Source organism: Anopheles stephensi, chromosome 3 (genome assembly GCF_013141755.1).
Source record: "Anopheles stephensi strain Indian chromosome 3, UCI_ANSTEP_V1.0, whole genome shotgun sequence".
NCBI classification, from domain to species: Eukaryota; Metazoa; Arthropoda; class Insecta; order Diptera; family Culicidae; genus Anopheles; species Anopheles stephensi.
The window spans coordinates 34,337,611-34,351,543 of record NC_050203.1 but is presented as its reverse complement, the minus strand read 5'-3'; the positions used below and the strand labels follow the sequence as shown (position 1 = coordinate 34,351,543).

General features: G+C 50.9%; 1 protein-coding gene across 8 annotated transcripts in view; it reads left to right on the top strand.

Annotated features, from left to right (window-relative positions):
- LOC118509618 (inositol 1,4,5-trisphosphate receptor) overlaps window positions 1–13,933 on the top strand; it is a 39,147-nt gene that overhangs the window by 23,083 nt on the left and 2,131 nt on the right. For 7 of the 8 annotated variants that reach the window (XM_036050455.1, XM_036050453.1, XM_036050450.1 and 4 more), the window contains 9 exons: window positions 635–2,560; window positions 2,625–2,956; window positions 3,028–3,326; window positions 3,713–4,012; window positions 4,919–6,414; window positions 6,499–7,203; window positions 7,628–10,250; window positions 12,521–12,858; window positions 12,923–13,867. In XM_036050455.1, the coding sequence (XP_035906348.1) occupies window positions 635–2,560; window positions 2,625–2,956; window positions 3,028–3,326; window positions 3,713–4,012; window positions 4,919–6,414; window positions 6,499–7,203; window positions 7,628–10,250; window positions 12,521–12,858; window positions 12,923–13,867 (8,964 nt within the window). The remainder of the gene's footprint in view (window positions 1–634; window positions 2,561–2,624; window positions 2,957–3,027; window positions 3,327–3,712; window positions 4,013–4,918; window positions 6,415–6,498; window positions 7,204–7,627; window positions 10,251–12,520; window positions 12,859–12,922; window positions 13,868–13,933) is intronic. The other variant, XM_036050458.1, reaches the window with a different exon arrangement.

The following is a 13,933-nucleotide window of genomic DNA, read 5'->3' as shown; positions in this document are numbered from 1 at the left end:
TTAACTAAAAAAAGTGATATAAAAAGTTGAGATGTTGAGGAGCATGTGTCAATTTTTTCTTGTACCTAGTAGAATAGTATCGAAAACAATATTTTAAAAATCGGATATAAAAGTGGTCATACTTTATTGTGCATTACTGTATCGCTTGTTATGGTCACTTGAGCAAATTTCTCTAAAAAGTTCTAACATGAAGTCCTTTGTAAAAACAATGTTTTAATAAATTAAATAATAGTAAAGTATAAAAGTAGAGGTAAATAATTTTAGATAAGTTGATAGATATTAGTAGAACGCGAGAAGAAAAAATACAAATTACCTTGAGCTATAATATTGACACTCTTAGTAAGTCACGTGATGTTTAAGAACACTTTAGTCGCATTTCGCCACGTGCCAATTGCCGAAAAGTTGAGCTGGAGTCGTGCAAAAAGAAGGACACAAGTTCCCACTTTAACCCAACTTGTCATTGCTAGAAGTTTAGAAGTCCGTCGGCAAAGTTTAACTCCCCCCTGGAGTATCATTTGAATGTCAGCCAACGTGTTTTAACACGCAACAGGGAATACTTTGCAAGTTTCACTTTCACTTTCGCCAGTTTCAACTTCTAAGCAGCTTGTTCTCTCTCTTTCTCCGTCCTCACCAGCATGCGGCCGAAATAGAGAAGAAACAAAATGAGTCGGAAAACAAGAAGCTACTCGGCACGGTCGTCCAGTACGGCAGCGTCGTCCAGCTACTCCATCTCAAATCGAACAAGTACGTCACGGTCAACATCCGATTGCCGGCGCTGCTCGAGAAGAACGCAATGCGCGTGTACCTGGACGCGAACGGTAACGAAGGCTCGTGGTTCTACATTATGCCCTTCTACAAGCTCCGTTCGGCCGGTGACAATGTGGTGGTGAGTGATAAGGTTATCCTGAAGCCGGTCAACGCTAACCGGCAGAATCTGCACGTGGCCGCCACCTACGAACTGCCGGACAATCCGGGCAGCAAGGAGGTAAACGTTTTGAACTCGTCCACCTCCTGGAAGATCACGCTCTTCATGGAGCAGCGCGAAAACCAGGAAGATGTGCTGAAGGGTGGCGATGTGGTGCGGTTGTTCCACGCCGAGCAGGAAAAGTTCCTCACGATGGACGAGTACAAGAAGCAGCAGCACGTGTTTTTACGTACGACCGGTAGAAGCAGTGCGACGGCGGCCACCAGCAGTAAAGCCCTGTGGGAGGTGGAAGTGGTCCAGCACGATAGTTGTCGGGGTGGTGCCGGGCATTGGAATTCGTTGTTTCGCTTCAAACATCTGGCCACCGGGTACTATCTGGCGGCGGAAATCGATGAAGACATTTCGCGGACGGAAAAGTCGAGCAGCTCCAGCCATCCGCAAGGTGGCGATTCGTTCCGCTTAGTGCCGGTGCCCCATTCTACCGACATTGCGTCAGTGTTTGAGCTCGATTCGACCACGATCACGCGGCCGGAAGGATTGGTACCGCAGTCGAGCTACGTACGGTTGCGACATCTCTGCTCAAACACCTGGGTACATGCGACCTCCGTCCCGATCGATATCGACGACGATAAGCCGGTTATGTCGAAGGTGGGTTGTTCCGCGATCAAGGAAGACAAGGAAGCGTTCCAGCTGATCCCGGTGTCTCCGGTGGAGGTGCGTGATCTGGACTTTGCTAACGATGCCTGCAAGCTGCTGCTAGCGATGAGCACCAAGCTCGAAAATGGAACAATATCGTCGAACGAACGGCGATCGCTGATAGCGCTGCTGCAGGACATTGTGTTCTTCATAGCGGGTCAGGAAAACGATCAGAACAAATCGGACGCGCTGGACCTTACAATCAACAACCCGAACCGTGATCGCCAGAAGCTGCTGCGCGAACAGTACATCCTGAAGCAACTGTTCAAGATACTGCAGGGTCCGTTTCAGGAGACGAAAAACAATGACGGACCGTTCCTGAAGATCGACGAGCTGGGCGACCCGAAGAATGCACCGTTCAAAAACATCTTTCGGCTGTGCTACCGGATACTGAAGCTCAGCCAGCAGGACTACCGCAAGAATCAGGAGTACATCGCGAAACACTTTGGGCTGATGCAGAAACAGATCGGGTACGACATACTGGCGGAGGATACGATCACTGCCCTGTTGCACAACAATCGTAAGTTGCTCGAGAAACACATCACCGCAGCGGAAATTGAAACGTTCGTCGGGTTGGTGCGCAAGAACATGCAGAGTTGGCAGTCGCGGTTCCTGGATTATCTGTCCGATCTGTGTGTTTCAAACAAGAAAGCGATCGCCGTTACCCAGGAGCTGATCTGTAAGAGTGTTCTGAGTGCGAAGAATGCGGACATTCTGATCGAAACGTTCCTCCGGGAGGTGGACGATGATCCGCTCGGGTATCTGAATGAGCTGGAGCGTGGAAATCGAGAGTTTACCGAGATACGGGAGGTTGATGAATCGAGCTCGGGGGCTGCAGCTGGTGATGGAGAGTCGAAGGGAACGGCCGTCCCGAACGGAAAACGCAAACTGGACGAGAAGAAGCGATACGAGGTGGTTCTAATGTGGCAGAATCGAACGGTAAGTGTGGTTTGCTGTAGAACTGTGAATAAGAGCCAATAATCATCCTGAATCTATTGAACAGCAATCAAAATCGATGAGCCGACTAGCGCAGGGATTAAAGATCGGACGCGCCGTAGATACCGCCATTCTCGACTACTATCGCCACCAGCTAAACCTGTTCTCCAACATGTGCCTCAACCGGCAGTACCTTGCGCTGAACAATCTCTCGCCCCACCTCGACATCGATCTGATACTGCGCTGCATGTCGGACAAGACTGTGCCGTACGATCTGCGCGCCTCGTTCTGCCGGCTGATGCTGCACCTGCACGTCGATCGCGACCCGCAGGAACCGGTAACACCGGTCAAGTATGCGCGTCTCTGGTCCGAAATACCAACCGTCATGTCGATTAATGAGTAAGTGCCGGGGTGCCGGGGTGTACAATTATCAATGCAATCTAACATTTCGCTCGCTTCTCGCACCGCAGTTACGACATCGAAAAGCAACCGGACAGCAACAAGGAAGCGGTACGGGCACGGTTCAACAAAACGATCGCCTTCGTCGAGGACTATCTGTGCAATCATGTCGTGTCGAAGATGTGGTTTGCCGACCAGGATCAGAACAAGCTGACGTTCGAGGTGGTTAAGCTGGCCCGTGATCTCATCTACTTTGGATTTTACAGCTTCAGCGATTTGTTGCGGCTCACGAAAACGCTCCTAAACATACTGGACTGTGTTTCGAGCAGTGAGGCGGATGGGACGGGCCTGCCGACCGGACATATCGACTGTAAGTGCACTGGGGGGAGATCACTTGTTTTCCAAAGCAATCTATTTTATTTGCAGTTATCTTATTCATTACTACTGTTTAAGCTAAGATTTTAAATCTTCGTGTTAGCATAGTAGTAAGATTACAAATTGATTGTTATTTCGTTCGAAAAGCTTACTGTGTTTGGTGGAGATTAAAGTTGCTCGCATTTTGTTTCACTAACCGTTCTTTAAACAGGGCCTTTAAGCATACAGATTTCTAACATACTTTACTTCATGGTGGGGTATCTTTTTGTCGAACGTTCTCATTCTCATTTGCACGCATACTCACACCAATCATGCTCACATTATGTACTAACATTTTGACGTTGCTCGGTGGGTATTTGCGGGTGCAACATTGGAATGCAGCGACCGAAAAGGGGACGGCACCATTGCCCGGCATCGCGGTACAAGATGAGGCCGGTGGCGTAACGGCGGCCGTCGGTCCGAGCAAGGAGATGAACGCTCGCAAAGATTCGCATGATGGTGGGGGATTATTACTAACGACAGAGTTTGGGTTACCGAAAAAGCTTAACCGGTCCGCTTCAACGGTGGCGGTACTGGCTGCCATCGAGGCAACGAAGGGTGCATCGAAGTTCCGCTCCGGTAGCATCCCGGAAGCGAACATCGGTGGCTCTTCCGGCGGTGGTAGCAATGAGAATGGTAATGGTAAGTCTGTCTGGAACCTGGGTGCTTGCCTGCTGGGGTTAGAGTTGCATGTGATGTGCTGTGTTTGAGTAGAAGTCGTAGTTGCCTTACTTGTTTTTAGATTATTTATCCACAACCGTTGCACAACACTACCACTGTGTTCCCCCTTCGAATCCCGGTGGCCGATGACACACTCTACGTACGCTATGTAGGTATCCAAAATGGCTTGGTCTCTATTATCGAATTATGCAATTTGCTGCTTGATAAATTAATTAAGTCCTCTCACTGGGTAGTATGCTTATGAAGTAGGATTAATCATATTTTAGCCCATCTCGCTCCAACTCCTGCATCATTCTCAAACCATTCCCACGCCTAATGATATAATCATCTGCACCAAAACACCACTCGCCTCCATGTCCATGGCATTCGCCGTCTGGTTTTTTGCGACACGATACGCACATTTCGGGCACCCTTTCCTTATCTGTCCGGGGACTAATTGAATCTATGGCAGATAGTATGGTTAGATAAAGCACAGCACGACTTGCTGACGGTAGGATGGTACTGTATTTGACATCATCATTCCCAAGACCGTGTGTTTTGGTGGCTTATGTGCAGAGGGACAAATAAAGAAAAGCATTAATTTCCCTGTTTTACTCACTTCGCGAAGCTAGGGTTGGACAAAAGCATAGATGATCGCTTTGTCCGACACTGTAAGCACTTCCGTTATAAGATACAGAACCAAATTCAAAACTTGTATCAGTAAGTTGTATTTTTATACCTCTCTCTCTCTAAGTGTGATCTCCTTTTATTGGACTCTTAAATGGCGCTCAAAATTATCACCCTTCCTTTACACGCGGTTCATTCTTCCCGTAAGTCCTCTAAACTCGAGCGAGCGATACTAATCTAGCTTCTCATCAACTCTTTCAGCGGAAGGAGGCGTATTGCGACGCATCGGTGATATGGGTGCGGTGATGACCTCGCTTACTCTCGGCCCCATCTCGACCGCCATCGTGTCACCCACCATACAGCACCGTAAATCCGTCTCGCAGCTGATGAAGGAATACCCGCTGGTGATGGACACCAAGCTGAAGATAATCGAAATCCTACAGTTCATCCTGGACGTTCGTCTCGACTATCGGATTAGCTGTTTGCTTTCGATATTTAAGCGTGAGTTTGATGAAAATGAGCAAACGGCAGCTACGGTAGCTACCATGCCACTAGCTCCACCAACCGTCATCGTTCCCGCCGAAGCACCAACGATCGTTCCGCCAGGTGCCGTTGATCGGCCCTCCACTGCCAGTGATCCGTCCCCATCGGTTTCGGTTGTAGTGCCGACGGATAGCATTCCGAAGGAAGTGAACAATAGCATCGCAGGAGACACCACGTCCGAGGTTTCACTAACGCTAAGCAGCACAACAACGGAAACGACAGCTACAACCGCATCGGATTCCACCTCGGAAGGGTATGGAACGATGGCCAGCGAAAGTAGCTCCATGACGGAAGGCCCCGGTAGCAGCGGTTCCAAACCCGAGAGCCACCTTCCACCTACGGCAGAGAACATAAATTTGCGCCAGAAAAACATCGATCTCGAATCGATCGGGTACCAGGCGGAAGGTATTTTTGGCTGTACCGAGGACACGTACAACCCGCTCGACCTGGACGGACAGGGTGGGCGTACGTTCCTGCGCGTCCTGCTCCATCTCATCATGCACGAATATCCTGCCCTCGTGTCTGGGGCACTTCATCTCCTGTTCCGCCACTTTAGCCAACGCCACGAGGTGCTGCACGCGTTCCGGCAGGTGCAGCTGCTGGTGTCGGACAGTGATGTGGAGTCGTACAAGCAGATCAAATCCGACCTGGACGTACTGCGGCAGAGTGTGGAAAAGTCGGAACTGTGGGTGTACAAATCGAAGCAGACGGACGATTTGCTTGCCGGCGGTGGTGAAGGTGGAGAAGGTGCGGATGGTGGCGGTGGGGCGGGAGGCAAGGGTGGCAATGAGCAGGGTGATGGTGGAGCGGGAGGTGGTGGTAAATCGGGCGTGGGCAATTCGAAAGGAAAGCCGGAATTGGTGAAGCAAGAATCGCAGCTCAACTTTGACCAGGGTCCCGAGCTGAATCCGGAACAATCGTTGGAGTACAAGAAGATTCAACAGATATTGATACGGATGAACAAGCTCTGCATCACGGCGACTGGGCCGGATGGTTTCGTGAAGCCTCGAAAGCATGAGCAACGGCTGCTGAGGAACGTTGGAGTGCACACGGTGGTGCTGGATCTGCTTCAAATCCCGTACGACGAAAAGGATGACTATCGGATGAATGAGTTGATGCGGCTGGCGCACGAATTTCTGCAGAACTTCTGCCTGGGCAATCAACAGAACCAGATACTGCTGCACAAGCAGTTGGATCTGTTTTTAAACCCGGGGGTAAGATGGTCTCTTCCTTTGGCACAATACAACACCTAAGGCATCGGAATGTGTCCTTCCTTTCTTCTCTCTGTTCACCCACAGATCCTGGAGGCCGAAACGGTGTGCGCCATCTTCAAGGATAACCTGAACCTCTGCAACGAAGTGAGCGACAAGGTGGTGCAACACTTTGTGCACTGTATCGAAATACACGGCCGCCACGTGGAGTACCTCAAGTTCCTGCAGACGATCATCAAGGCGGAGAATCAGTTCATACGCAAGTGTCAGGATATGGTGATGCAGGAGCTCGTGAACGCGGGCGAAGAAGTGCTCGTGTTCTACAACGATAAGGCTTCGTTCAACTACTTTGTGGAGCTGATGCGCTCGTACAGTGCCGGCACGCTGGCCGATTCGAGCCCGCTCATGTACCATATCGAGCTGGTGAAGCTGCTCGCCTGCTGCACGATGGGCAAGAACGTGTACACGGAGATCAAGTGCAACAGCTTGCTGGCGCTGGATGATATCGTAGCCATGATATCGCACCCGGACTGCATCCCGGAGGTTAAGGTAGCGTACGTGGACTTCCTCTGCCACTGCTACATCGACACGGAGGTTGAGGTGAAGGAGATCTACTCGTCGAACCATATGTGGTGCCTGTTCGAGAAGTCGTTCCTGATCGACATCAACAATGTGGTGAAGGGTGGTTCGTTCACCAACCGGCAGCTGGAGAACTATGTCTGCAACGAGGTGATGAACATTCTGACCACGTTCTTCAACAGTCAGTTTTCCGACCAGAGCACAGCGCTACAGGTTAGTATGGGGTTATGGGAGGTGTTACGAAGCAGTTGTTACGTTATACGATTATTACTACCGAAGAAGCATACCCTCTCGGAAGAGCCACGCGCGGAAGAGGATGGATCGACTGGTGCCTGGGAGTTGCAGCTGAATCGATTAATCTTAGGTCAACGCTATCAAATAAAGCGTTTGTTGCGGCAGAACACACTGAACGAGGTTCGGTTACCGATGCTGAAGAAATTGGTTCTTAGTCAGGCAAGGAAATTGGGTGTGAAGCGCGATGTGGAGGCTAGTGTGATAGATTGGCTAGAATCGAACAGCTGCTAGAGAGACTCGCTTTACTTTGTAGCTTTAATGGGCTTGCAACAACTTGCTGATACAATGATACAATATAGCCCCTCATTGCTAATGTGTATTGCACCATTTTCCTTTCCCACAGAAACGGCAGCTCATTTTCGTGAAGATCCTGCAGAATTCCTTCAAGCTCACACAGTGCAAGGGTCTTACTCCATCCCAGCGTTTCAACGTGGAAAACTGTATCCGTACCCTGTCGGAAAAGGCAAAACCCCGTGGCATTGCCATCCCGATCGATCTCGAGAACCAGGTGGTGAAGATGTTCAACAAAACGGCCATGCTTTCGCGCCAAACCAGCAAATGGCTGCTGGTGACGAAGCAAACCAAGATGGAACGATCCCAGTCACAGATCATGCGCATGGATCGTAGCATTATCGAGGGCCTGCAGGACATTGTGTCGCTGCTGGAGGACAAACTGAAACCCCTGGTCGAAGCGGAACAATCGCTGCTGGTGGACATTCTTTACCGCTCCGAGTTGCTTTTCCCGCTCAACACGGAATCTCGCAAAAAGTGTGAAACGGGTGACTTCATCCGGCACCTCATAAAGCACACGGAGAAGTTGCTCGAAGAGAAGGAAGAGAAGCTGTGCGTGAAGATCCTGAAAACGCTCAAGGAGATGATGACGATCGATTGTGATTATGGTGATAAGGGTGATCATCTGCGTACGATTCTGCTGAAGCGCTACTTTGGAAACGATTTTACGCTCCAGGCACCGATACCCGCGCTGCCGGGAGCGGTAGGACCGGCCGTACTGCAACCGGTGATCGTATCGGCGGTGGTCAGCTCTCCGATGGCTAGCGTATCGCACGGTCCGGGCGCGAAGTATCTGATCCGGGCCGGACGTACCCTGCACGAGGTGCAGAACCATCTGGACAAGGAGGGTGCGAGCGATCTCGTGATTGAGCTGGTCATAAAGTCGATCAACTCGCCGTCGATCTTTGTGGAAGCGATCGAGCTGGGTATCGCACTGCTCGAGGGCGGAAATCCCATCATCCAGAAGGGAATGTACAACAAGTTCCTGAGCAACGATCTGAGCCAATCGTTCTTTAAAGTGTTTTTCGACAAGATGAAAGATGCACAGCAGGAGATCAAGTCTACCGTGACGGTGAACACGTCCGATATGGCGGCGAACAAGGCGAGCGAGAGCAAGGTGGAGGGTAAGGATCTGGACAAGATTGGCCAGCGCAAGAACGTGAACAAGGTGAACGGGATCGTCATTACCGAGGACTTTAAGGAGGAGCTCCAGAATGCGGCCCTCATGACGCAACAGTCGTACATAAATGCGCGCAATTTAGCGGCCACTTCCGATGGGACCGGGTCCGACAATGGAGATGAAAATTCGCTGATGAGCATTGGCAGTTCGGCGCTCGAGGACATACTGGCGGAGAAGCTCGAGAAGCACAAGGACAAGGATGAGAACAACAAGCTGTCGAACAAGGTGCTTGTGATGCAACCGATCTTGCGCTTTTTGCAGCTGCTGTGCGAGAATCACAATCCTGAGCTGCAGAATCTGCTGCGCAATCAGAACAACAAGACAAACTACAATCTCGTGTCGGAGACGCTCATGTTTCTGGACTGTATCTGCGGTTCGACGACAGGCGGGCTCGGACTGCTTGGGCTTTACATCAACGAGAACAATGTGTCGCTGATTAACCAGACGCTCGAAACGCTCACCGAGTACTGCCAGGGACCGTGTCACGATAATCAGAACTGCATTGCGACGCACGAATCGAACGGACTGGACATCATTACGGCGCTTATCCTGAACGACATCAATCCGCTCGGGAAGAATCGGATGGATTTGGTGCTGGAGTTGAAGAACAATGCGTCGAAGCTGCTGCTGGCGATCATGGAGTCGCGCGGCGATAGTGAGAATGCGGAGCGCATCCTGGCGAACATGAACCCGAAGCAGCTGGTTGAGGTGGCGTGCCGAGCGTACCATCAGGACGAGAACATACTGATGCTGCTGAACCAGAGTGACGGTGGAGGAGGTAGCAGTGGGGTCGGCGGTGGTGGAGGAAGCGGTGGTGGAAGTGGAGGCCCGGATGATGGATACGGCAGCTTACGGCACGAGCTCGGAGACGACGGGCACGATGACGACGATGTCGGCGTATCGCCGAAGGAAGTCGGACACAACATCTACATCCTGTGTCACCAGCTGGCACAGCACAATAAGGAGCTGGCGGGATTGTTAAAGATTGATAGTTTTAATAGCGGCGCCGCTGGGAACAGTGCAGCACCGCCCGCTGTGCCCACCTTCCCGGGTGCAAATCCGAGCAGTCTGGGTGGTGGGCCGCCTAGCAGCAGCAGTAGCAATAGTGCTACGAGCAAAGCGAACAGTAAAACAAACCAAGCGCTTCTGTACTATCAGACACACACGGCCCAGATCGAAATCGTTCGGCATGATCGTACGCTGGAGCAGATCGTGTTTCCGATACCGGAGATCTGCGAGTATCTGACGAAGGATACGAAGGTGCGCGTGCTGAATACGGCGGAGCGGGACGATCAGGGCAGCAAGGTGGCCGATTTCTTCGATCGGCACGAGGCGATGTTTAACGAGATGAAGTGGCAGAAGAAGTTGCGCGGGCAGCCGGCGCTGTTCTGGGTCAGCAGCTACATGTCGCTGTGGAGCAACATCCTGTTCAATCTGGCCGTGCTGATCAACCTGATTGTGGCGTTTTTCTATCCCTTCGAGAATGCACTACCAGGTAAGGGAAATGGGCTTACAGAATTGACTTCTCGTTGAGTTATTACTCTTGACTATTCCTGACTGCACCTCAATATGCCGGACTGCTTCGACGCTAGTAGTCCTTCTACTAAGGGATGCTTAGGGGTACTCTTGACGTATGCGAACTCTACCAGAATGCTCAGGAATATTCCGGAGTGCTTCGGACTGCTCACGATTCAGGACTCCTGGCTACTCCGAACTACTCCACTTTTCTTCGGACCGCTTTTGAATGCTCTAGTCTATTCTTGCCTACACTCAGTGGCGGATCAAGGTCTTTGAAGTCCCTAAGCGGAATGACAGTTGAGGCCCCTCTAGTTGTAACTCGTTTGTGAGTCAGACCATCAGAATTTCTCTCGACGACGAAGCCCCGAGCGGTCGCTTATTCCTCTCCTAGGTTGATCCGCCACTGACTACACTCTTTGAACGCTGGGGAGTATACCAATTGTTCCTGATTATTTTGGACTGCTCCAGACGACTCCAGACCCCTCTAAACTGCTCTTAATCGCTCCTGATTCCTCTTGAATGCTTTTAAATAATCTACACTACTCTGGCCTTCGTACGCTTCTTCGTACTAGCCTTGTCTACGGTGGATTGTTGAGAAGTAAGCTACTTCTTATTGGTCTGAACTATTCCAACATACTCCAAAATACTCCTGACTACTTCTGAGTGCTCTTGAATATCTCGTTGCTTCGGGATACTTCTACCTACTCCTGGTTGCTGACTATTCAGGGCTGCTCTAGACAACGTCCTACATATATAGACTTACTTACTTACTTATCAGGCGCTACAACCGCTTTGCAGTCTTGGCCTGCTGCAACAATCCTCGAAACCGCTCACGGTTTAGCGCCGTCGTCTGCCAATCCGTTATCCCGGCCGTTCTGGCGGACGCATCAACGCCATCACTCCATCTCAATTTGGGCCTACCACGCCTCCTCTGTCCGTGTGGACGGCCTAAAAGGACTTTACGGGCTGGGTCGTCCGGTGTCATTCTCATGACGTGACCAGCCCACCGGAGCCTGGCGAGTATAATGCGCTGCACGATGGTGAGACATTGTAGCGTATCCTCCATTGTCCTTCCACACATACGGGGCCAAAAATCCTTCTGAGCATCTTCCTCTCGAACGCGGCTAAGAGGGCTTCGTCAGTTTTGGACAGAGTCCATGTCTCAGTACACATGCGTATGTGAGTACTGGGACTATAAATGTTCTGTACAGTCCCAGCTTCGTCCGTCGCGACAGGTATTTAGAGTGGAGAAGTTTCCTCAGGCTGTAGTATGACCGGTTGGCAGCCAGCACCCTTGCGCATAGCTCAACATCAATGTTGTTGTCGGTGCTGACTTTTGACCCCAGATAGGTGACGTTTTGGGCGACTTCGAAGGTGCGGTCACCCATCTGTACATCACCCCTGCGTAAATCAGTGTTTGTTAGCAGGGCCGCTGGTGGTGCCACCATCATTTTGGCTTTCGCCTCGTTAATCTCTATCCCGAGGTTCTGTACCGCTCGCTCGATCCTTTGGGAAGCTTTTGCTACATAGGAGAGCCTCTAACCAATGATGCGTATTCCAGGATCTGGATTGACTTATAGAAGATGGTTTCCACCTCAGAGTCACGGATAGCTCTCTCCAGCGCCAGATTGAAAAGGAGACAGGCAAGCCCACATCCCTGGCGCAGGCCCTTGGTAGTAGCATAGGGCCCTGAGAGTTTTCCATCCACCTTCACCATTCGTACAAGCCTCTTGTCCGGGATTCCAAACGAGCTCATTGCGTCGTATAGTTTTACCCTGGCTATGCTGTCATAGGCGGCTTTGAAATCAATGAAGAGATGGTAGGAGTGGCTGCTGCTCCGCCATCTTCTCCAAGGTTTTCCGCATCGTAAAGATCTGGTCAGTGGTTGATTTTCCGTTTCGGAATCCTCTCTGATAGTTTCCGACTATCTCTCCGACAGATTTAGACTACTTCTGCCAATTTAGGACTATCCCGCATTACTTCGGTAAACTCAAGTGCACCTCAGGCTACCCCTAGCTAGTCCTTTTTATTCTGGACTAATCCGGTCTACTTTCGACAGTTTCCCAATGCAGTGAACTGCTGAGATGTAGTTTGTTCTACTCCTGATGATATCTTATTACCCATGGATACTACCAACTGTATCAGGAAGAGTGCTCCACACTTCTCTAGACTGCTCTAAAATACATTCACCTCCTAATTTGATTTGGTATTCCCTCTCTCTCTCTCTCTCATTCCTTTCCCTCTCAGAATTAAGCTTCCATCTTTCATCGTTGATCTGGATCGTGATGCTGGTGTCGTTGGCGATCGTAATTACCCTTCCCCGTCAGTCGGGCATCCGGACGTTCGTGGTGGCACTGATACTAAGGCTCATCTTTTCCTGCGGTCCCGAACCGACCCTATGGCTGCTCGGGTGCATCACCGTCATCATGAAGGGTGTACACATTATCAGCCTGATGGGCAACTACGGCACGCTGGAGAAACACTTTGTGTCGATCATTACGGATGCGGAACTCCTGTACCACTTCTTCTATCTGCTGTTCTGTGTGTTTGGCGTACTGTTGCATCCGTTTTTCTTCTCCATTTTGGTAATTATTTTCATATACTTATTTCCGAACCATTGCTTACGTCTCGATCACTTCTCCATTCCAGCTGTTCGATGTGGTGTACCGGGAAGAAACGCTTCTCAACGTGATCCGATCGGTGACGCGAAACGGGCGCTCGATCATATTAACTGCCGTCCTCGCGCTTATCCTCGTGTACATGTTCTCCATCATTGGGTACATGTTCTTCCGTGACGATTTCCTCGTGCCGGTCGATGAAGAGTACAGTGAAGCTGCAGCCAGCACCACCGGGGATGCCGATTGTACCGGAGAGCCAACCGTAAGCCACATGGTACCACCGGACCTAGTGGAACAGGTGGTGCAGCAAACCTGTTCGAAGCTTCCCACGGCGGGCAGTAGCAGCGAAGTAGCCGAATCGAACGACGGTGGTGAAATGAAGGAGCGTGGATGCGATTCCATGATTATGTGCATCATCACAACGCTCAACCAGGGCCTGCGGAACGGTGGTGGCATCGGTGATATATTGCGCGCACCGAGCAGAAAGGAAACACTGTTCGTGCCGCGCGTCATCTACGATTTGCTGTTCTTCTTCATCGTCATCATTATTGTGCTGAACCTGATCTTCGGTGTGATCATCGACACGTTTGCCGATCTGAGAAGCGAAAAGCAGCAGAAGGAGCTGATCCTCAAGAACACGTGCTTCATCTGCGGGCTGAATCGTTCCGCGTTCGATAACAAGACGGTCAGCTTCGAGGAGCACATCAAGAACGAGCACAACATGTGGCACTACCTGTACTTTATCGTGCTCGTGAAGGTGAAGGATCCTACCGAGTTTACCGGGCCGGAAAGCTACGTGCACGCAATGGTAAAGGCCAACATACAGGATTGGTTCCCGCGGTTGCGTGCCATGTCGCTGGCAGCGGTCGATGGCGACGGCGAGCAGATTGAGCTGCGCAGCCTGAAGAATCTGCTCGAAACCAACCACATTGCGGTGCGCGAACTGATGACACAGATTATGGAGCTGGAAAATAAGGTACCCGCCGCCAGCGCGCGCGCTTGTGGTGTGATCGAAGCGAAAGGTTCTGATCGAAAACCTTTC